This window comes from Pieris brassicae, chromosome 9, assembly GCF_905147105.1.
Source record: "Pieris brassicae chromosome 9, ilPieBrab1.1, whole genome shotgun sequence".
Taxonomy (NCBI): domain Eukaryota; kingdom Metazoa; phylum Arthropoda; class Insecta; order Lepidoptera; family Pieridae; genus Pieris; species Pieris brassicae.
The window spans coordinates 7,627,678-7,650,987 of NC_059673.1; the positions used below are offsets into that span (position 1 = coordinate 7,627,678).

Sequence of the window (23,310 nt, forward strand, 5' to 3'; positions counted from 1 at the left end):
ATTTTACATTTGTTTCTAGATCAATTTTTTATCTCAATTATTCAGATTATAAAAGCTTTTATCGGAATATAAATTGTTAATGCTTGATTACCTGTTTTTATTTGAATATAAATCTTCATCTGCACATACTTAAATTCAGCACTTTAAGCGGGATACGTTGGATACGAAATAATGTTACAGTTTTTTTATTTACCGCCTCCGTGGGTTAATTTTACCTGGGTTTGATTTCCAGTGTGGTTTCAAAGTCAACGTCAAAGTCAAAAATCATTTATTCATATAGGTACACTTATGAATGTCAATAAAAAAGAAATATACATTAAATGCTTCTAATTTTACATTCACAGTTCTCTCTTTAATCGGCGTTTTTTTGTATTACACAACGTTTGTAAGGAGCTGCAACCATCACACCATGTTCCACATGACATCAGCAGGAGGCATGGAGAAATAGGAGCACGCACTTACATTCTAGTGGAAACAACACGCAAATACATAGTCAAAAATAACTAACATCACCGCATACACGAATTCAAGTACGACCAGTCACCACAAGTAGCACCCGTTCACGAGTATCACGCCAGCCAGCCAGCCATCGGCCCCCTTGACATATTGTAGGGAGAGAGACAACTCGACGCATGGACGCCGCCACATAGGATTTTCGGTTTCGCATCGGTAACCGCAAGAGGCCGATATAACGTAGAATATACTTCTCCACCAATGTGGTATTATATTAATACCAATTCGTTTAACCAAAAATAATGTGAAATGGATGATGGAATTGCCAACTTCTTTCATACAGGGAAATAAAGATATCAATAGCTACTAAATAACTTTCCTAATTTCCACCGTACTCGTTGTGTAATAAATAAACCTTTTAATCCACTTTAAATTTTCAAACGTAAAAATTTAAATCTGTTATTCGATGTCTGATATTTATTTAGTACTAACTTTCTTTTAAACTAATTTTTATTATGTCTCTTAAACTTGACACAACACTCGATTCACAACGAATCAACCTAATTTCACTGTTTTAATTAAAGTACTCACCTTTCTCTCTTTATCTCAGCTTAACCCAATTTAGCACAAACATACGAAAGAGTACTTAAGTTTAGATTTTACACATAGACTGATTTAGTCTATGAACAATAAATTGACCAAAACAATTTTTCGTTCCTCATTATAATTTGCAGGCGTTATCTTTTATAAACGGTGTGACGGCAAATATCACAGTAATATTAATATTAAAATATTTAAAAATTAATGACAAAAATCTGATAAGATTATGTAATTAACTTTCCAGTTTTATAACGTAAAATTATACTTCATTAATTGCCCATTTGTGTATAATAAGGCTTCATTATATAGAAATATGTATATAGTCTTCGAACTAATGAAATACTTGTATATAATCTTTTATTTTTTTCTTTCATTAAAAGAAGAAACATGCAATTTGAGACCAAGACGTAAACATCTCTGTAAGTTAGGCGTGAAATAGATGTTACATATTTAATTAATTGCTACAGGTGAAGTTGACTGTTCTTAGTTACTAATTAAGGCGTGTCTCCGTTTGTATAATAGGTCGCTAAAAATTATACATCTATTGTATATACCTGAAGCCAGCACCAAATACAGAGGGAACAACAATGATTAGGACGGCGTGTACGTTTAACAATTTAACTCGTGATATTGTTGTGTTCGCCTCAAGTGTGGTGTCGGCTCGAGCTCGAACCTCTGAGTTCCTCAATAGAATAAATAGTGTAACGTAAGTTTTTATAACTGTATAAGTTATACTACCCTAAGCGTTCCTCAATTTTTAGTTAGCTTAATCCTTTCTTTGATTAATAGATAGTTGGATTAAAATGATTTTATCATACCAATCCATGTAATTATTTAGATCTTTATTATATATAAAGACTTGTTTAATGGCGTGAAAATAATAAATAAATTTGTTGCTTTAACCGTAAAATAGATGTAGTATTAATTATTAGTATTATTTTTATATGTAAACGTAATTTTATAAACAGTTTCTCTCTACCTTGTAATTGAAGTTTCAAGTACCTTAATTAAGATAAACATATTGGTTTGGAAATAAAATGTATGATTTATTTTTATACAAGTTTCGTATCTAGGTCTCAGACCAAGGTTGATAAGTGTAAACAATTCAGTGTTTTGCGGTTATAATCGAACACTTGAAGCATAGAGCCTTTAACATTTTGATATTGTGTTCATTAGAAGAGTTACCGGACTTAAATGATTTTCTATTATTCTAGATATCATTTTAACGTTATATCAAAAAAAACAATTCCGAAACTTTTTGCTGGGGCTAAGATATTTTTTATCGTACAAATTTGGTAACCATGGCAACAAAACCGAACTTTTAAAGCCCGTAAATGTTTCGGTAAACGATGGTACGTACGATTTCCAATGATGCATTATAAGACTTTTAAATTTTGTAATTAAAGTGTCCGAAGCCAATTACGGTCATGTATCCGTGATCATATTATATGATTGACGTAAGATAAATGTGTAGATTATTTAATTACAGTAATTATTTCGTAAGAAATAACATAATGTAAAAATTTCCTTGGAAAAGGTTTTTTGTCGGCTTTTGACGGTACGCATAAATATTGCATTGAAGCATTAATAAAAACGCCAGTCGTACTCAAACTCGTAAACGAGGTGAATTGGAAGTAAATTAAGACGACAACAAAAATATAACTACAAAAATTAAGTCTCGCTACTCCTCCCATCTTCTATAAAGTCAATTAATTTATTCAGTCCCTCCTTATGGGATCTTCTATCTTAAGTTATTATGTAATTAGCTATCCGAAAACCATCTTATACTGACCATATCAATATTAAAATATCTTTTTGTTTTAAATAGTAACATTGACTAGATGATAGGTAATTTTAAAATTTGGTAAAAATTTAATAAAATTTGAAACATACCTGCCTAATATATATAATCAACACCTACTTGGTAACTAAAACGATTCTAATTTTAACGCAGTTGAAAATGGTCTGAACTGCTTCGAGAGAATGATGGTATACGGAGTTGCTATTTTTTCTTGACTTGGCAGGCGCACTGTTGTAACCCCAGATATCATTTCATATAGTATAAAATCTATAAAAAATAGTAGATTATGATATATTATTTACATTACACCTTGTACATAAAATACACCTCGTGGTATATAGATTATAATATTTATAGAGCAGTTATTGCAGTCAACAACTTGGTAATGACGCAGATCTAAATACTTATATTACGCCAAATAAGAATTTCCTTCACATCCCAACTGCAAGAATCCTGGGTTCGATTCTAAGCGAGATAAATCAATACATATCATTATCGGATACCTAAATGTGACTGCCCTTTAACGGGTCCTTGTGAAAGTCGTATATTAAATGATATATTACATAATATAAGTTTAAAACTTTCAAAACATATTTAGACACCTATCATTTAGTAAATACGGCACACAGTTAACCGTAATGGTTCTAGTTTAATTTGTACTTGAATTTCGTCTTGAACATTCCTTAGAATCTTAACTTGATTCGCATCTTCAATAAACAAGTTTAACCTTAAACGAATACGCGATTCCGTTTTGTTCTCACTATAATGTGTTATTCCATTATGCCTGCTGATGCTAAGCGTTTGTTACATTATTATTCTGGTACATTGTTTCAATGAAAAGCGAATCACGGTGGTTGCATTTCCTTACAATTTCCTTGTAGAACAAAAATGTGGCGATTAAAGAGTCTGTTACATGCCAGTTTTTATCTCCCGTTCTATGATATTGATTTGGTAACTGGTGGTGAGTGTACATAATACCTATATAAATTAATTAATTTTGATTTGTTTTGATCGTAAAGGAAAGCCCAGGGTCTCACCATAGCGTTTACAATCTCGTCGTTTTCTGTATTTCGTTGTTCTCTCAACATCCGGAGCGCTGATGTCGCAACCTTGACATGAGTGGTACTAAAACTTAACTTTGGATTTGATTACATGGGAGGTAATTGAATTGGGAGTTACAGATTATGAAACACTATAAAAACACGTACCATACCTAGATTTTTCTTAGGCCATATATAAACTTTTTCAATACGAAAAGTAAAATAACATTCAAAACCAGTTTAAGTTTTAAATTTTAGGTTAAACTATCAAATTTTATCTGACTTTTCATAAAAGTACAGTTTTCTTATCATCTGTGGCCATTAACGGTATTAATCACTCTATAATCATTATTTTTATCTCAATAAAACGAGATGTTTCAAAAGAAAGGTGCTAAAGTTTAAAATGTTGTCTTGTTGATAACCAACCCGACTTTTTGTTTCATTAATTAAATTGAAAGCTATTTATGTTATGAAATAGGCAATACATCGATCAAAGACAGCTACCGCAGTCCATGAACCAATGTTATTGGGTGTTGCCACTCTTGCATGGGTACGGACTTGGAGGTCGCCTCCTAGGAACGACCTCCTAAGGCGTAACTCCTGCTAGTTCGCAAATTAAAATACCTAGTATCCGTGAAAAAATACAGCCATCAAGGTGTTGGGGATTATAATGGGAATTATCTCAGTCCGTGTAGTGGCACCAGAGATCAATACAATTCTATATGATTAATGACTACGGAGATTAGCATTAAGTTGGTAGTTATTTAAAGTAAGATGAGCTATATTTAGTCAAGACACAAGGTAGCTAACGCTACTTATTAATCAGAGGTGAACTTTACTAAAGCATTATTTGCCAATGACAAATTCTTAATGAAAAGATCGCGAAAGAAAGTAAACAAATCGCTGTACCACTGTTTACAGTTTTATTTGTTTAGTTAAATAAACGTTCAATATGAAATCTCCGCAACGAATTTAAATTATTTCAATAATGCGACTTAACTTGTCAACCATAGTCGGCCTCATCGAATTGACAGTAAACAATTACATAGATTAAAGAATATTCTAATGTTACCATTAACGCCATCTGTTGACGTGAGTTATTAGTTCCTTTGAATACAAAAACTAAATAAGTTTTACTAAAAGATGGCAAAACATTAAAGAGTTCTATATCACAAAATTATTGAGACAAGAGATACTAGAAAATTTCATTTTAGAAAAGCCTTTTGTACCACATATTAAATCTCTTAATTCGACACACACATCACAAACACAAAATCAATGCATAATTGAAAATCATAAACCGCTACAGTTAATAAGCTTTTCCGAAGAATTTTAACTATTTAATTCGAATTAAGATTTCTTCTAGAAGTTCTTTACACCTAATCGATTCGATCTATAAGTAGTCCACTTAATTATGAGGCGAGACTTAGTACTAAGTGTGTCTTCCGTCATAACCGTTGTCTGAAAAATGATTGGATAAATGGAAGTGATTGCGCGGTCCTATTACCGAATCACCCAAGTTCAAGTACAGATGAATATTTCTATGAGAAAAGTTGATTTTACCTATTATTTGCGTTTGGCCCTGATAACGTTCCGCCCTACCCATTATAAAATTAACTCTCCCGGCAACATATGTTTGCTTGAACGTGATAAACGCAAAAAAACTACCTAATGCATTTGAACGGTCCAATAGGGAACGTGGTTCCTAAGAAAGGTTTTAATATAACTTATCTTATCGCAAATCTTGCTTAAATACACAAACGATGGAGCTGTGGACACTTGTTGTATCTAAACGAAACAGCCGTTTTTGAAGTCGGTTAAAGAGGTGCGTGACTAAACTACGGAGGCTCATAAGCAACATATTAACACGATCATGTAAATAAATAAAACATTAATCGTTTTTAACTAGAAAATTGATGCTACATGCCATATATACATAAATATTCATATAGGTATATGTCGCAGCCAACTAGCTTAATAAGCCTTTCCATTAACAGCCTAGCCTTTTAACTAGCGCCGTGAAATATATTCAGCCGTAGCATTTGTAAGGACATTTAATAAAGTGGCTGGATAATGCTTAGGCCATTTGTACGATAGAGTGTTCATGTGGCAGAAATAAAAGAGATGAAACATAAAAATTAAATTGCTAGAGTCAGTCACAGCTAAATTCACATTATTATTGTCACTACACTCTTTCACTTTACTTGTTCTTTTTTATTAAACTTTGGAAATTTGTGGTTTATCGACGCTGTATTGATAGTGTAAAGAGTTTCGTTTCGAGTTTGAGCGTGTCAGAATATGGAACATCATCGATCCAAGTCATTTATTTATTTATTAACACTGTATGTAACGGACATTACAACTTAAATTTTTTTTGAACATAATTAAATTAAAAGCAGGGCAACTGGCGGCCTTATCGCTTTCGAGCGATCTCTTCCAGGCAACCACTGTGAGTAAAGCAAAAAAAGTATTAAATTTCATAAGATAGGCAAACTAAAACAACTAAACCAAACTAAAAAGATACATACAATAAAAAACAAATTAAAGAGATACATAAATCACATAATTTGCCTAGCTGTTAGATCAACTGGCTTAATATCTTTCAGGCCGCGCTTCTTTTAAACGGCGCTGTTTGGTTAAGAGGCTAGGCTGTTGATTGAACGGTTAATTGAGTGATTTAGCTGCGACATATGTATCAGAAAAGAAGACATTTGATACTAACATTTAGGAATAAAAGTTACTCTGGGATAATATAGCGATTGTGAGATGATTTTTACACAGTAGTTTCTGCATATCAATACAAATCTTTCATGTTATTATTCAGATATTAAATATATTGACACATGTGGTCTCTTTTATTTCTTTTATAAATAATTCATTGCCAGTCCGTCCGTCCTATGTAGTTAATTTTAGGTGGTAAATGTAGATGAATAATCAACTATATTTTGATTTTTCATGCGGTATTCTTTATAAAAATTTGATAATTACTTGAAACGTCTGTAATTGTCCGCTGACACTGGTTAGTTCAATATCGATTTGAATTAATGAATTATATGTAATAGATATACATGTAGATTGGAAAATTGGCTTATCTAGATTTTCGTTATGATCGCGAATGATGTTATATTAAAACATGTCTTTTAACCGATACAAACGCGTTTTATTTAAAGAATAGATGGGACTCCCATAGAGGACAGTCATCGCAGCCCAGCCCATGGGCACCCTTTTTTAGTGCGCTTTCGGCTTTTGAGGAAGGATTATACTCTTACTTTATGATTATATCTCAGGGAAGACCCCCACCAGGATTTAATGAATCAGTTCACTAGTTCGCAAAAGAAAGTGTGTTGTGAAGTGAACTGTGGAAGACTTCGACATCAAGGTGATGCTGATGAAATTTTGGATTGATACGGCTCATATGTTGAAACGAGGCAAGAAGGATCAACACAAACAACGCTACAGAACACTCACCATAGTACACTTAGTAGGTCAATCAGTAATCAGTTTCAAATTGTCAACCTTCAATGTAGGTACATTGAAGGTTGACAATTTGACACACACAGGCTTCACAGGATCGCTACCACACAGAAACTTTCTCCAGTATCGTTTCAATTTCTGAAGCAGTTTTTTTACGGTCCCATCGACTTTTGTCACAAATTTATGGTTGTAATTTTACTTTAAAAATCACTGTACAACTCTTAACATTTCAACCCATGACGATGCATGTTATAAAGCATGCGTGACGTTGAGTTTGCATTGACTTTGAGTTAAATTTCATTTAGTCAAGTAATCCAGTAAAACTGTATCTACTTTAACATGCCTAATACTAAAATATATTGCTATACCCTTATAATTAAAAAGAGCAGTATTATAGCACTACTCAATTATTCCGAAACCACATTATATTAATTCCTCGACAATTTATACACTCTATTCTAAATATATTTCATAATATACACACGATAAAAAAATCATTAATGTTAAAAAGATGGAGATAGGCTTCAGAAGTGACCTTTTATTTTTATTATACGAAGACTTGGGATAGTTTTTTTTGTGTTATTCCCAAACCTGTTAAAATAATTATCCTTAGGGCGTAAACCAGCTAAGCGTCACACAATTAAACCAAAACCATATTAAAATTAAACCAAATTAGACAATTCCAACTCATTATATATAAATTATTATATTAAGTAGAATTTAAAATAGAAAAGCCGGCAGTAATAATTACATATTTGTCTTTGGCCTTGTAGTTTTTTTATGGTAATATAATTATAAAGTTATATTTTATTTTTATTAAGAGAAGTCTGTAATTGTTAATGTTATAATTATTAATTTACATATACTAACCGAATTAGACACGTGCTTGATGTCTCTTGATAGGTTTTTATTGTAAATAAATAGTTTAAATTTACATAAAATATCAAACACGTTTACGCTATTCGCTTCAGCATAAATTATTCTTAGACAATACTTTTTTGCTACAGCTTGGTTAAGATTGCGCAACTTTTATCAATAGGAATCTTCCAGAATAAATCTAATACCTAGCTCAAATTGTTCAAAAAAAATTCGTCAAATTTGTAGATTAACATTTATTTACTTACATTAAAATTCGTGAAAACTCGGTGTTTATACCACAAATATTATAATTAACGTAATCAAAAAATCACTATTAATCACTTAATGACAACTGCACAAATTATTCTACTAAAATAAATTATTTTAAGTCAAAAATAATGAATTTTATAGTTCATGTCACGTGTGTGACTGACGCGCTCAGCCCGCGAGTTGCAACGCTCGACTGACTTAAATGGAAAGTGTATTATTCGATTCCTTTAAAAAAAACTGCTTTCTTCAATAATAATACAAATTATCAAATGTAAAAAATTTCCTGTACTAAAAACTTAGAGTTCAATGCGTGTGTTACAGTTTGATAATTTTTATTAAGGGCCGAATTGCACAACAAATATAATGTTTGGAGGTTTTGTAACACTGTGGTCGGACAGGTAATTACCTAGGTCGATTAATGACCTTATCTATGGGCTGTTACCGCAACCATCGGCATACCAAATTATTGAGTTATTGAAGCTAAAAAAATATCACAGTTATAACAGATTAATATAATAAAAGAGTCGGATCCCTAGTAAGTAAACTTAACGGAAAATTAGATTATTTATTTATTAACACTTCGTTGCAGAATCATAATACAATTGACATAATTAAATAAAAAAGCAGGGCAACTGGCGGTCTTATCGCTTTCGAGCAAACTCTTCCACGCAACCACTATTAGCATCATTAGATGTCGATAAGCATACTCTTTGTGCTTTCTTATTTTCTTTTTATTCAAATCTTCACGCCTCTTTCAGGCAGAGACGGCGAATCTCCAATTGGTACGGTCCTGATATCTCGAGTCTCGCTTCATTCACTTTCATGATATTGACACTGCATGCTCATGCCTTCACTAGTATTTGGTCCAGGTATTTACGACAACCAGATTTCACCATCCATTGGTTGTTATTGTATATTGTTAGCCGCATTTTTAAAGTTAATCTAAAATATAACAATTAAAGAATCGTTGTAAATGCTCTCCGTTAGTCACAGTATCTTAGCCTTATACTTATTTTGTGACAACAGGATTCCTTCACAAAAACACTGCGCGTGCTTAAAATTGTTGTCGAAGTAATTGACACATGTTCGCATAGCGAAAACACGAAAGCGACATAATGTTAAATGATTTATAAATTATGTACTGTGGCAAAGTTTAACTTATAAATAGTTAGTATTGCGCAGTTTAACGATTTACTTCATTAATCTTTAAATAGATTTTATCTTGTTAAGTTCATAAACTATCGTTTAGTCATATTTGTGAATAATCAATAAATAATTGTCTATTGTCATTAACTTATCTGAATCTGTAACAACTAAATGTAACATAAACTTATAAATGTATAAAGCTATTAATCAGTTTCCTAACTCGAATCAAAAATATCGACTACATGTGTCATCTAGACGGCTGATCACCTACTTGTCTTTGAAATAAAAATAATCCAAGAAACTCATACTATCTGAGGCCAACACCTATGTAATATTGTAATGCCACTAGATTAATATTATGAATAAACAGGTACATACACAGAACATTTAAAAAATGTGTGCGTTGTCTCAAAATTTACTAAAGTAATTAAATCCAGCCATATAATTATTCCTTCAATTATTTACTATTAGTACATATAACTGACATGCATGGCAATACTTACATTCGTATTATTACTTTTGAAAATATTAAAATAAAAACATCCTTTTGATAACTTTCCGTTCTCAGGATCTCTCTTCACTTACCTATAAGAGATCGAGGCACCTATCAGACTCTGATGATTGAGATATAGTTTTTCCTCCACAACGTGTTCAGCCATTACGCACAGACGGCAGCGACTTGATTATACAACCTTAGCAGGCTAAAATAACATTTTTCAATCACTTCTTTGACATTATTATTATTATTACATTAGATGATGAACATATATTCTAGTGTACTTACTACAAGCATAATATAAGCGACGACGTTTGTAACACGCATGGTCTCTTATTTTATTTATTAATTAGGAGCCGAATCGGCCGAAAAGAAATCTCTTCTGTGGACATAAAATAATATTTTTTTTTAAACTAGAGGGTTTATTTATTTATGTCGTTTTTATGTATGGTACAAGCATATTGTTTGATTCTAGGAAAAACAATATGTTTTAGTTTAGTTTTATTTATCCAAAGTACACATTTTATATTTTCTGTGGATTTTGTAATCTTTTCTGTGGACAGTTAATAATTAAAATATCTAGTTATCAGTACAAATTAAGGCTTTGATCTCTGATACTATTTTTGCCATGATTATTTTATTTATATTTAAAAAAAACGACTTTTTATTTTTTTCATACTGGATACATTATACGACTATAATGACAGGCTGTATAATTAAATACTAGATTTTAAGATTCAAGGCTCATTGCAGATTTTCTTGCTTGTTTGAAAAATGCTTTCATTCACAAACTACGATTCCTACTTGCGAAAGATATGTGGAAATAATAAATAACTTTCATATGGGCATCTAACGCATAAGAGCATAAGGGAAAGAGATTCGGATCGTAATAATATCCTAATTCACGTATGTATCTATTCCCGTGCATAATTTTCTTGTGTACCAGAAGTATGATTATTGAAGAAATTTCGATACATTATGTAAGAAGGAAAAAGTCAGACTTAAAGTGCTTTACTCATAATAACTATGTATTTATTTACAGCAAATGCCAAAACAAAAATACATACAAACTTAAACTAACGTCCTGATAATTATTCGAAAGACAAAAAATATATTTTTAGAATAGTGCCTTATTTTTATAGGACTGATGAAATGTATTATATCCCGTTATCATATAGAAATATAAATGTATTTAATAGATTAACTTAGAAATTACTTTACTTAATAAATTTAAAAGAACTTTAAAATCATACATTATGGGCCTTAAAGACAAATTACAAAATTGAAACAACGGCATAATAACGTAGGTTCCCATAAAAATATTATTGTCATTAAAAAGAAGTTCGTTAAACATCAGAAATGTATTTCTTAAAAAAAAATTAAGAAAGATAACAATGCACCTCGTTAAACATTTCACCATGATTAAAATAAACTGGATAAACAGGTTTAAAATTGTGAAAGTAACTTATTTACCGATACAGAGGTTAAAATAAAATGTCCTACATTCAAGACATATGAAAAGCATTAACATCGGAAACCCTTTTCGATTTTACATACGATAATCGATAATAATTAATTGCAAGTTTTTTTTGGACCTTTCATTAAAGGCAATGAGGTAATGAGACCTCTGTCTGTCACACCGCCGATTTCGTGTCCTTAAAAGTTAATCCTGCTTCGTACTAGCAAGTGTTTCCCGTTTGAAAGGCGGACCACGGTGATCATTACATAGTTAACGAGACTTGTTTTCAATAAAATAATATCATCCTCAAAACGATTGAAAGAAAGATAACAGATTCGTAAATCGGGTGCGTAAGCCTGGAATGATTAGGGCGGAATGATTTACTAGGGCTACTAGATCTTAAACTTGGCCCTCAATTCCGCTGTAGGAGAATGCGAAGCCCCCCGAATAAGCAGAAGCTTATTAATCCCGGTTCAAGCATCTGATTGTTATTACGATCAAAGCTCGTGGTGTATATGTACAAATTCAAATAATATATCACAAAGTAGTGTAGTGTAAGTACGCGTTTGTGTATTCATAAATTGATCTTCCTGACATGCGAAGCCATTTTGTAACGATTGAGTGGATTCCCTGCTGCATTCTTGATGCTATTAATTATTCAATGAGTCAACAAAAACGTTGTAGTGTACACTTCAGGTCTAAACTAAAATATATAGTTAAAAACAATGCCACTTTTAAATAATTTTCACCTGTCACCTGTCACTACAGTGAGTGACAGTAGTCGCTGGAAAATCTTGAAGGACATTAATGCCACGGCACGCTGAACTACATATAATTTATTTACTTACAGAATAGATGAACAATAATTATAATATATAGTACCTGAGACTACTATCAAAATGTATTACTCGTTAAAAATTAAAAATATCTTACATTCGTCCGTCAGACCTCCCGAAACTATCACCGAGTTCAGGAGCAGAACTGAGGGAAAGGTTAAGTAGCGAAATCATATGCGGAATTGGGGACTGCTAGCGGAGGACAGTACGTCAGATACTGAGCGGAGCTCACGCATTCCTCCTGGATTAGAAATACTTTTCAGGCGCATATAGTTTAAGCAATGCTAGAAGCAGACTCATGCAGTCTGTTTTACCTCAAAATATTATGTGCAAAGTAGACTTGTGATTGCTGTCTCCGTAGTTCCAGTGATTCATGCTCAACGTGCCTAGCAAAACCGCAGATGGGCACAAGGAGTAATAGTAATAATGACACCGGAAAAGTCTAAGATTTAGTATAACGTTCAATAGGGTTCATCATTAACTGTAACTAGGATTCTTTCAATTTTTTTTTGGACCACATAATTGTGACAAATACATCGATGTGTGTAATGTATTTATATGTGATTATAAACTATTAAAATGGTGCCATCCCTTAAATATGTGCAGATGACAAGCGTAAAGGAATAATAATATAAAAAAATATTTTTTATTAATTAACAAAAATAACAGAAATGAACTATTCAATGGTCTGTGGACTTCAAACGCCATGCCAATCAATTTAGATAATATGTTGTAATATGTTATATCAAAGACTAATAGTTAAATATAAAGAAATTTCAGTATAAGAAATCTTGCTTGCATGCAAGATTTTATCAGCTAAAACTTACACATATCATTTTTGTAAATACAATATTGCGTCTAATTGTCTGTATTTTTATATTTATGTTTCACGATCTTAAATTAACATTAATAAAATACATAAAAATCCATCGCCAACTCGATAATGTCACATCTCCAAAATAAACCTCATTGATTTATACTTTATAAAATAATAAACACAATTAGCTAGCAAACGTCGTTGTCAAAATAAGTTCAATCGTCGTTAGTCAGTTGTTTTAAATGTGGGAGTCTTTTCAACTGGACATTGAGTGCATCGTTTGTAACAAAACGTTGCAAAAGATTAAGCACAAACTACCCAGAGATTATAAGATGAGAAAAATAAGCCGACGCTCAAGGACACCAAATTGGTCACCAGAAGAAAAACAGTATCTACTCGACTTAATCAAAGAGCGAAAAGAAATTGTCATCAATAAACCCAATGCACCAATCAATTACGAAGAAAAAGATGTCGCGTGGAACGAGATACTACAGGAATTAACCTCTAAATTCGGTCCTAAATTTACCGAATTCTCGATAAAAAAATTGAAAACTCAATGGCAGAATATGAAACGTATCGCTCGGGAGGAAATTTCTTTAAATGGCCCAACAGTAAATAACTATACAAGACAATCATTTGAAGTATGTAACATCCTTGATTTAGTTAAAAATGGTGAAATAAAACAAGAAGAGAAAGCACAGTCCATTGAAACAATTTTAAAAACTGATATTGAAATTAAAACGGAATGCATTGATGAGTAAGTAATTAATTTACTAATAATATAATGCTTTAAATTATTGTTGATTAATCATTAAAATAATTAAAGTAAATAAATTTTATAAGTTGACTGTTTAATAAGCTTAAAAATAAAACTTCAATAAAGCTATTAAATACAGTCGAAACTTGAATAAAGAATTAAATAATTAATTTAAGAAATTATTTTTTCATATAATTATGAGCAAAGTTAACGTTACTAATAATAATGAAATATTGCAGAAAAAACTCACAGGCGTTATAAAATCTTCATTATAATAAAATTTCAGTGATCTGAATGCACAAAGCTGTAAAACGCAGCCTAAAGTTGACACTATAATTATGGACTCATCATCATCATCCTTCTCAGAACCAATGGATTTGAGTGAGCCTACAAATGTCGTAGACTCTGGAAATCATAAGACTGCTGAAACTATGACAGAAGCTTTCGTAGATATAAACTTGTTCCCACGAGTACCAAATGACTTTTTGAGGTATTTTATTAAAACTTCGTATAATGAAAACATACATAAAATTAGATAATGTTCCATTTTATTATTTTAAGCAGTTTTAAATATAAACTTTAATATTAAAGACAGTATTTCTTGCTATAATTAATGGTAATTAATGCTAAAGTTCATCGCAGTTTTTTTATAAAACGGGCAGGAGTGTCATGATTTCTCACCTGATATTTAGTGTTAATGCCGCATATGGCCATTCGCTCTGCCAGAAGACTTGGCGAGTTAATTGCATACTTATTGTTCTAATTACGCCACAGGTTTTCCACAACTGAAAAAGAAATGAAAATGGAAGCTCTTAAAGAAGAAATGCAAATAATACGATCAATGAGAGAAACGGCCGAGTTGAATAAAATCATAGCTGAACAAAAACTGAAACATGTCATTTGGGTAAAGAAACAAGAGATGGCGTAAGTGTTTGTTTTTTATTATAAAATGTAAATAACAACAACGACATTTTGATGATATTCATAGCATTTTTATACAACATGGTGTTAAACCAAATAATTATTTATTAAATAGAAACTCTGGTTAAAATTAAACAGGAAAAGAGTTAACTTGATGTGATAAACGTAAATGTTTGAGATACATTTGTTTGTAAAGATATGACCAAGCATACGTATATATTCAATTGCTTAATATTGATTATGTTCTTATAATCTGTGATCGAAACTTAACAATTATTGTCTCCATAGCCTAACAATATAAATTGACAGAATTGCACAATGACATTGAAATCTATGATCATGATGTCATTTTACAACCCTTTGAGTCGACGTTCAACGACGATCTTAGCAATTATTTTGAGATTTCAAGGTTTATTATTAAATCGATTATGAATTCAATAATACGGAGAAGAGTGCTCTCCCTACGTGAACTTGCGAGTATAAGGTATAAAAATAATTTTGTCGTATTACGCAATCGTTCTAGATAATGCGTCGCAAAAATGGTTTTCTATTTTTAAACTTACTTATCAGGCCTACCTGATTTTATATTAATAATATTAATCTGATAAATAATTTCATTTCAGTCCAATCTTAATCAATTACTCCAATTTAAAGTTTAATTTTGAACTACAATTACATTTTTTTATGATTTCTAATAAATCTAACACCAGTTTTGAGAAATACCCAGTGAATGTTTAATAATCCATATCTGTATATTTATAATTAGCAGACTTAAAATTATAATCCTCAAGAGAGCACATATTTCCATGTCATTGTAACATTGAGCCCATGACTCATGGTAACACGGTTATATCTTGCTTCTAAACATTTTTAAATATTTCTTCTCATAAGTTTGCAAATGATATTAATACTTATAAATATAGTCATTATTATTGTTGAAATTAAGATTTTAATAAAATCACTTTATTTACAGGCTTTACCATTAGTTTATAAACATATTATGCTAATGCTCTGTCCATTCCAACACATGAAATTAATACAGATCAATAATATTTTACTTCTAAATTAATTTGAATGATATTTCAGAATGTATTCTGGTGAACCTGGATCAGGTGCTGGAAAAGGTGGCGGTGCTGGTGGATCCATCCGTGAAGCTGGTGGTTCCTTTGGCAAGATGGAAGCTGTCAGGGAAGATGAATATTTTTATAAAAAGGTTTATATTTAACTTTATCATTTGATTCCTGGCCTCTTTTTTTATAGTATAGGGAGCCAACAAGCCTAGGGGACACCCAGTCTCAGTTAATACCTCCCACCGGAAATCTATTCCACAGTTCGCTAGTTTGTGAAACAAAGTGTTTTGTGAAGCAGACAGTGGATGACTTCCAGGCAGCAAGGTGATGCTGATGAAATTTCGAATTAACATACATGAAAGGAGGCAAGAGGGATCAACCTAAAAAACTTTTCAGAACACTTTCATAGTACACATTGTAGAATATGTATAGAGAGAGTAAATCAAGCTGATCTTTAATACTTTGTGCCCATGAATTTGGTTAAAAGGAAGAATTTGGGAGCACCGGCACAGAGATGTGAGCAATATTCCATATGAGGTTGTACTTGATCCTTAACTGAATATGTTGTACCTTAGCAAAATATTGCTTAGTTCTACCTAAAACACCCAGCTTGTCAGCAAGCCAGTTTGGCTTTATCTTCCAGATAGCTGTGAAATTGGACTAAAATTTAATTTGAATTAAAATTTAGGAGAAAACAAAAAAAACTTGATTATTTGTATAATATGTGTGTTTATAATTTTTTTTAATATCCTGTAAGACGGCGGTTTTCTAAAATCATCTCGAGTTGGCGGTTTGTGTAAGCAAAAAAAGCCTCAAGTGAAAAGGGTTAACAAAGACTTACCTTTAAAGTTTGCACACGCTGTAACTTGTTTTTTATAAATAAAATTTACAAACATTAAACATTTTATACTGAATTATGTATTATTGCGATACAGGATTTGGCCTGATTTTTTATTAACTCGAAGTTTACTTTTTTCAGCAAAAAGAACAACTATCAAACTTAAAAGGCCACATGGAAAAGGAGATTGCATTCCATCAAGAGCAAATCAAGCGCCATGAAGATGCTATCAGACGCCACAAGCAAACTCTATCAACTGTTGGGGACCAGAACTGAATTTCATTTAAATGTCATACTTAGTCCTGTTCAGCGTATAAGTAAAGTTTTAATTGCTTAAAAGGTATTATAACTAGAAAGAAATTTCTGTTACAATACTGGTTTTTGGCTTTTATTTTAATTAGTTTGTTGAAAGATACAAATATATAGTTTAATGTACAGGCACTTGAATTTGTTTTATTTTAATCCGAGAAAAAAACAAGAAACATCACATTAAAAAAGCAATTTTTATAGGTGGCTCATTGAGTCTGATCCAGATTTAAATGTTTTTAATCTGATGTAATTTCAAGTTCAATCTCCAATTTATATAATGAATTACGTGAAGTGGCATTTGCGCCATCTACTGGCTATACTATGAACGTGGGTGACCTTAGGCTTCGCAAATGAACGACATAATTCTAAAAGATTGCACAGATGGCGTTATTAAATTAATAAAGTTTTTTAAATTTGTACCTCTGCTTCTAATAATAGTAAAATGTATTAAGATTTCTGTTAATTTACCGTCGATCACATATAGATGCAAACCATGTCTTCATTATATAAATAAAAGTTTGTAAAATAAGTTCGGAAGATTTAAAAACTTACCGGTGTCTTTAGAGCTGAATATATATAGATAACTAATTTAAATTAGGTTTTAGGAGACAATAATTCTTATTGCTCCTAAAATTAAGTCCGTCTGCCCTTTAGGACGGTCGACGCCCTTTCCAATGATATCTTCTGTTGAGAATTATTTCTGTACCGCCCTGTTCAAATTTAGATTAAGTTCATTCCTATGTAGCACTACGCAAGAAACATTGTAAATTAGTTTCATAACGCTCATGTAAAAGATCTTTTTTTCAGACGTGCGAAGTAATTCGATTACCGCAGTGAGAGTGAATGTAATAAATTGGAATGCGTGACGCAAAATAGAGCTTCATCGACCATCGGGCGACGACCGAGCAAAGGGAAGGCCCATATCAATGAAGTTAGTCGTGAGTCCAATACGCTACGTCGCGAAGCCAGCGCCAAGCGGGCCTCAGTTTACGACAGACTTTTAACGGAGGTGCATGCCGCTTTTCGCCTTGTTGTGACCGTATGCATGGTGTTGTGGGATAACATAACTAATAATTGTTTAGTGCCGTGTTTGTGTAGTGTAACGTTGGTGTAACCGGGGTTCCAAAAGTTATTGTGATGCAGTGGAGAATATACGCATGGCTATCTTGTGTAGCCCTGGTAGGATATGTTCGAGCGACAGAGGTAAGGGGATCGTCTTTAAACACGGCATTCCGGGTTTTTGTTGGTATGGCGAGGACCGGTATTGTCATTATTCTATGTAGAATCACGAGCCATTCAACATACATAATTGTCTTGCATAACTTTCAATGTCAACGTGTGTGAACTCACGAGTTGAATGCGTATTTTGATTTATAAATATTGCACCTATGTTATCGTCTATATGTAAAAACATTTTGTTAGTCGGCCAACGAGTATTATCATTACCTTGAACGTCTAATCGTCAGGTAAACAATCGTTATCTGGCCGTGTTTCCATCGATTCCTAGTTAATTTGTGGAACCTTCACTACTTGTACGTTTTATCGTAGTATAAACAGGGTTATAGATGAATGAGAGCATAGAACGAGCCGTCTCGCCCACGTTTGAGAGAAAGCGTTCTTACTATCCTACCTACTCATATAAAGTACCTATAGGGCGTCAACTAACGGTCGCTTAATTAAGCCACCCTAGTGAAATAAAATGAAACTAGGATGAAGGGATTTTTAGAGACATTTTCTGAATGGAATAAATACTTTCTTTATTTATATATTCCGAGAACTATTCGATCACTTCTAAATTGTACTATAGAAGGATACAATACTGCGATAATGTCGAAGTCACTTGAACAAGCCTGTTAATAGATTCTTCAAAAACGTGTAACCCATGCCCCATGGCGGGACGTCGCTACTCACTAATATAGAATAGCTGTAGTAATTTTATTAAACTAATTGCATAAGTGTCAAACCGTTGTTATCTGAACAATCATTTCAAAGACTACAATGATTGATTTACATATTTCCAGTCTATATTGCTTTCGTCTGAATTAAAGTAAATACAATCAGGACAGTACAACTACTTCCAAAAAGGATTTTTGGTCTGTATAACCTCTGCATAAAAGTTATTGTAGTTATAATGTATTTAAACTTAGAACTAGTAGTAGTGGTGCGAGAAAGCGAACCAGACTCAGTTTTCATTATCTTAACCCTAATAAGTATAGTGGTAAAAGACCCCAAAGAGGATTTATGTAATAAAATCTATATTCAAAATGAAACAACCATCTTCAAAGACATTTCCTTTAAATAGAAAAATAAATTGCATTCTTATTTTAAATTGTATTACCTATAGTCTGTGGTCCTCTATTGTCTCTCAACTGCATATTACGTAATCTAGTGGGCTATTTACTTGCGTCGCCACCCGTGTGCATACGTTTAAGATGTTGTCTTGATTTATAGCGGTGATTCCTACTATTATAGTGTCGCAATTTATTATAGCTGTTGTTGAATATTATTACTGTAAAGAAACTGTGTCAATACGTAATTTAAAATTCTTTAATCGACTTATACTATTAGTAAATATTTGTTGTTTAAGAGATCTAATTAGGATAAATAGGGTAGGATTATATAAGATAGGAACGTTAAGTCTGCCTCCCATACGTCATGTCTATTAGACAGTATTAACACGTTTTAACTTAATATTATGATTATAATAATGCGCAAGCTATTTTGTATAATGTAGAACAAACATTTGAAAGAGGAGCCAAAATATAATTGTTGTAGGCTCGTAAAATGACCCAGATAGTGGAATAATTTAATACAAACCAACATCTCGTGCGATAACAAAATCCGTCTAGCCGAGGAAAAAAAGCTACGTGAATGAGAATAAAAGCTAGGAGTGCTGGATGCAATGGGGTTTTTTCGAGCAGGATGCGTAGTGGTATGTAGCTGGCTTAGTTTCTCCTTTGCTTAAATATAATCAAACCTATACATTGAGACAGAACCGGCCAGCCCATTGAAGTATTTCCGATTAAATAAGATTTTGTTTCTTCAAGAAAAAGCTTACCGATTATTAAATGGCCGTCAACTGAGACCATTCTGAGTGTCCATGGGCTGTGGTATCGGTGTCAGTTAACATTATAGCCCTTCTGTAACTTCAAACAACAGTATGATCCCGACGTAGTGCTGATGTCGCAGTCTTGGGTTTCCACAGCACACCTCATTGAGATTGGGGCGTCGTTGGTATCGCATTTGGATGTTACAGAGCCTCCTTCTTATTTGCCTAAATACAAGCAAATATTGTCTTTTGTTTACGCAACTACTATACATTTAATAAAAAAAATTGACACGCTCGTCACGATTGATTTATTTGAAAACAAACAGAAAGTTAAAAAAACAAATATAAAGTTGAAACTTTGTATCCTAAACAGTTAATACGTTTACAGAAGCAAAAAGTTAATACGAAACAACATAATGCTAAAAAGTAATCGAAACGTCGAGTTAAAGACTTTATTTTAAAATATATGTATTTCTGTTACAGCTCGGAATATAAAGATTTATCCTTTCGCTAGGTAACATTGAGAGCTTCTTACAGCGATGCCTCCCTCAGGGGCGTCGTGTGAAAATAGGCAAGTTCTATTGTTACCACGCTTTTGTTTACTCTCTTGACCAGAGGAAGCAGGGACAAGCATGTCTAATTCTTTATTCACAATAAAACCCATTTTTAAATGTAAAATGGCACGTTTGACCTAGTGGATGGCTGAAGTTTTCAGTTATTTCTATACGAACAATACTGTTTTCTGTATTTCAAGTTTATACCTATATAATGCTTTTTTTATGGGCCAGGAGGTAAATTAGGGAGCACCTTCAACGCTGGGGGCGTGTCTGGTAATTGTACAGTTTTTCCCGAAGGCGGTTCGTATCGGTTCGGATAAATATTGGAACTGGTTATTTTATTTTTATAGAACAGGAGGCAGGAAGCTCACCTGATGTTAAGTGATACCGCCGCCCATGGACAATGCCAGAGGGCTCGTGAGTGCGTTCCGGCGGTTTAAGAATTGGTACGCTCTTTTCTTGAATTAAAGTCAACCCTGAGTTGAATTGGTTGGTGATTCCACAAAGGTGGTGCAACAGAACAAGTTGTGGTGGAAAGTATGTTATTTGGTATTCTACCCCTAAATCCGATAGGTAAGACTGTCCTGCTTTATATAGTATCTTAACAAAGATTGCGATTATGCCAAGAAAAGCTTCCCTTTAACATAACAATGAATACTATAAAACGTATGTTCTATAAAAAAAACCAAATTCAATAATTAAAAATATTTATATTGTAATACTGACCAACATTAACAAGCATTTAAAATTATTTAAATTAACAATGTAATCAATTCACGTATAATCGGTTCAAAATTAGGTATACATTTCTTTTAAAATAATCAGCGTGGAATATTGAGTAGCTATGTTAAGCATTATTGGAAAACTAGCGTTCATTCAGTTCAGATATTAATTTGATTCATTATAATTGTGGATATTGATGGTAATTTTTTTTAAAGTCGTGGAGTACTTTGCTCTATTGTCAATAGTTTTGGCAGTGTATGCTATATATTTTATTAGTTTCTTTTTTACACATCCGGTAACATTATCGAACACACACATACTATATAAATTACATAGCTTCAATCCGTTTAAAAAGTGTTTTCTTAATGTTTAAAAGCTTTGTTAACAAAAGACATGTGCAACATTATCGAAGTTAATTTAATTTTCTCTTATATCTTTATCAGATATTCTGTATATAGAGAAATAATGATTCAAATTCCAGTAGTGGAGCCTATTCCGTGTAACAAAGTATGTAGTGTAGGTGAAATAAACAATTATTTTTAAACGAAAAACCTTACACATTGTAAGTAGGTAATTAATGTCATAACGCGACGCGGCAAGGGAGAGTCGTAAAATGGAATGCTTATTGCCATTCGTAATATTGCACGTAATTCCGTACATTTCTTTCAGCTAAACGACAATTTCTCCGGTTGATATTTCTCTAATAAAGTCAAACGAACCGTGATGGGGCTTTATGAGAAAGGTTTTTTTTGAATTCATGTTAAATCCTGTGAATAACTAAGAAAATTTGTGGAGCATAGCTGTCTTGAATGTGGCTTTTAACAGACTTCTTCTTCAGTTCTCTAACAGCCGCACTTACAGTGAAAAAACCTTAGGGGCTTAGATCTAAATCGGCGTGTATCAGGTACAAGGCTGATCACCTACTAGCTTGATAAAAATAATCAGGAAACAGATAAAGAGGTCTAGACTTAGAGGTTGTAGTAACTGGTAACTCTTAAGCCAGAAGATAGTTATGGATAGTTCATAGTTTAAAGCACATAGTGACAATTCGAAAATTTTAAGGCCGGCAACGCACACGCCTTCTGGCCATGTGAGTGTCCATGGGCGATATCATTTAACATAACATGAGCTTCCAGTCCGTCTTTCTCGAGTTAAAAAAATGTGTTTAAAAAAGTATGTATTAACACAAATCCTAGCATTTATAAAAGAGTCACGAAAAATTTGAGCCCCTACTTATAAAAACAGCTGTTAAACAGATGCAGAATTGTATAAGTTGTATGGCATTGTTATGTTTGTCCCATAAATGCATTGCCAGTCCATTGTCGCGTTGTCTGCTTGTTATATTGTACTTAATATATTTTTACATATGTTTTAAGGTAATTAAAGATAAACACAATTAAAACGTTGACAAGTGTGGAATTAAAAATAGTACCGTGTCATCACTCATCTCTCTCCTTTCATCACACGTAACACATTTGACTAAAAGAGATGCAAGTGTACGTTAGTTAAACGAAGGCAATTAGCTAATTTATTCTTTATACATATATATTTTGTGTGTCACCAACATAATGACTTTACTAATCTTTATGCTGTTATGGTATGTTAATTTCAAGTAATTCACGCCAATGTACACACGACAAAACCACACGGAAGTTACGAAAAAAAATTGCATTAAATAGAACAGATGCGCATATATTTTCCTGTTATTTACATATTTTTGTACATAAAGTTTTTTATTTGGACTTACAATTTAAACTTTATATTATATTTAACGAAGATAAGAATAATTGAAAGGAAACACCACAAAATAGACCTCCGCTAAATATTTGAGGACAT

General features: G+C 32.4%; 3 protein-coding genes across 4 annotated transcripts in view; 2 read left to right on the forward strand and 1 right to left on the reverse strand.

Moving 5' to 3' along the window:
- Positions 1-8,670, reverse strand: part of LOC123714117 (protein scarlet-like) — a 50,699-nt gene extending 42,029 nt beyond the window's left edge. The window contains exon 1 of the mRNA XM_045668260.1: positions 8,493-8,670. The gene's annotated coding sequence lies outside the window, so the exon portion shown is untranslated. The remainder of the gene's footprint in view (positions 1-8,492) is intronic.
- A 4,886-nt stretch (positions 8,671-13,556) lies between these two features.
- On the forward strand, positions 13,557-17,277 carry LOC123714631. The gene is made up of 5 exons (XM_045668984.1): positions 13,557-14,007; positions 14,294-14,497; positions 14,782-14,931; positions 16,015-16,141; positions 16,978-17,277. Exons 1-5 carry the CDS (start codon positions 13,583-13,585, stop codon positions 17,110-17,112), a joined length of 1,041 nt encoding a protein of 346 aa, XP_045524940.1. The 5' UTR covers positions 13,557-13,582; the 3' UTR covers positions 17,113-17,277.
- An 843-nt stretch (positions 17,278-18,120) lies between these two features.
- Positions 18,121-23,310, forward strand: part of LOC123714103 (syndecan) — a 226,714-nt gene continuing 221,524 nt past the window's right edge. For both annotated transcript variants that reach the window (XM_045668231.1, XM_045668232.1), the window contains exon 1: positions 18,121-18,348. In XM_045668231.1, the coding sequence (XP_045524187.1) occupies positions 18,283-18,348 (66 nt within the window). In that variant the 5' untranslated portion in view covers positions 18,121-18,282. The remainder of the gene's footprint in view (positions 18,349-23,310) is intronic.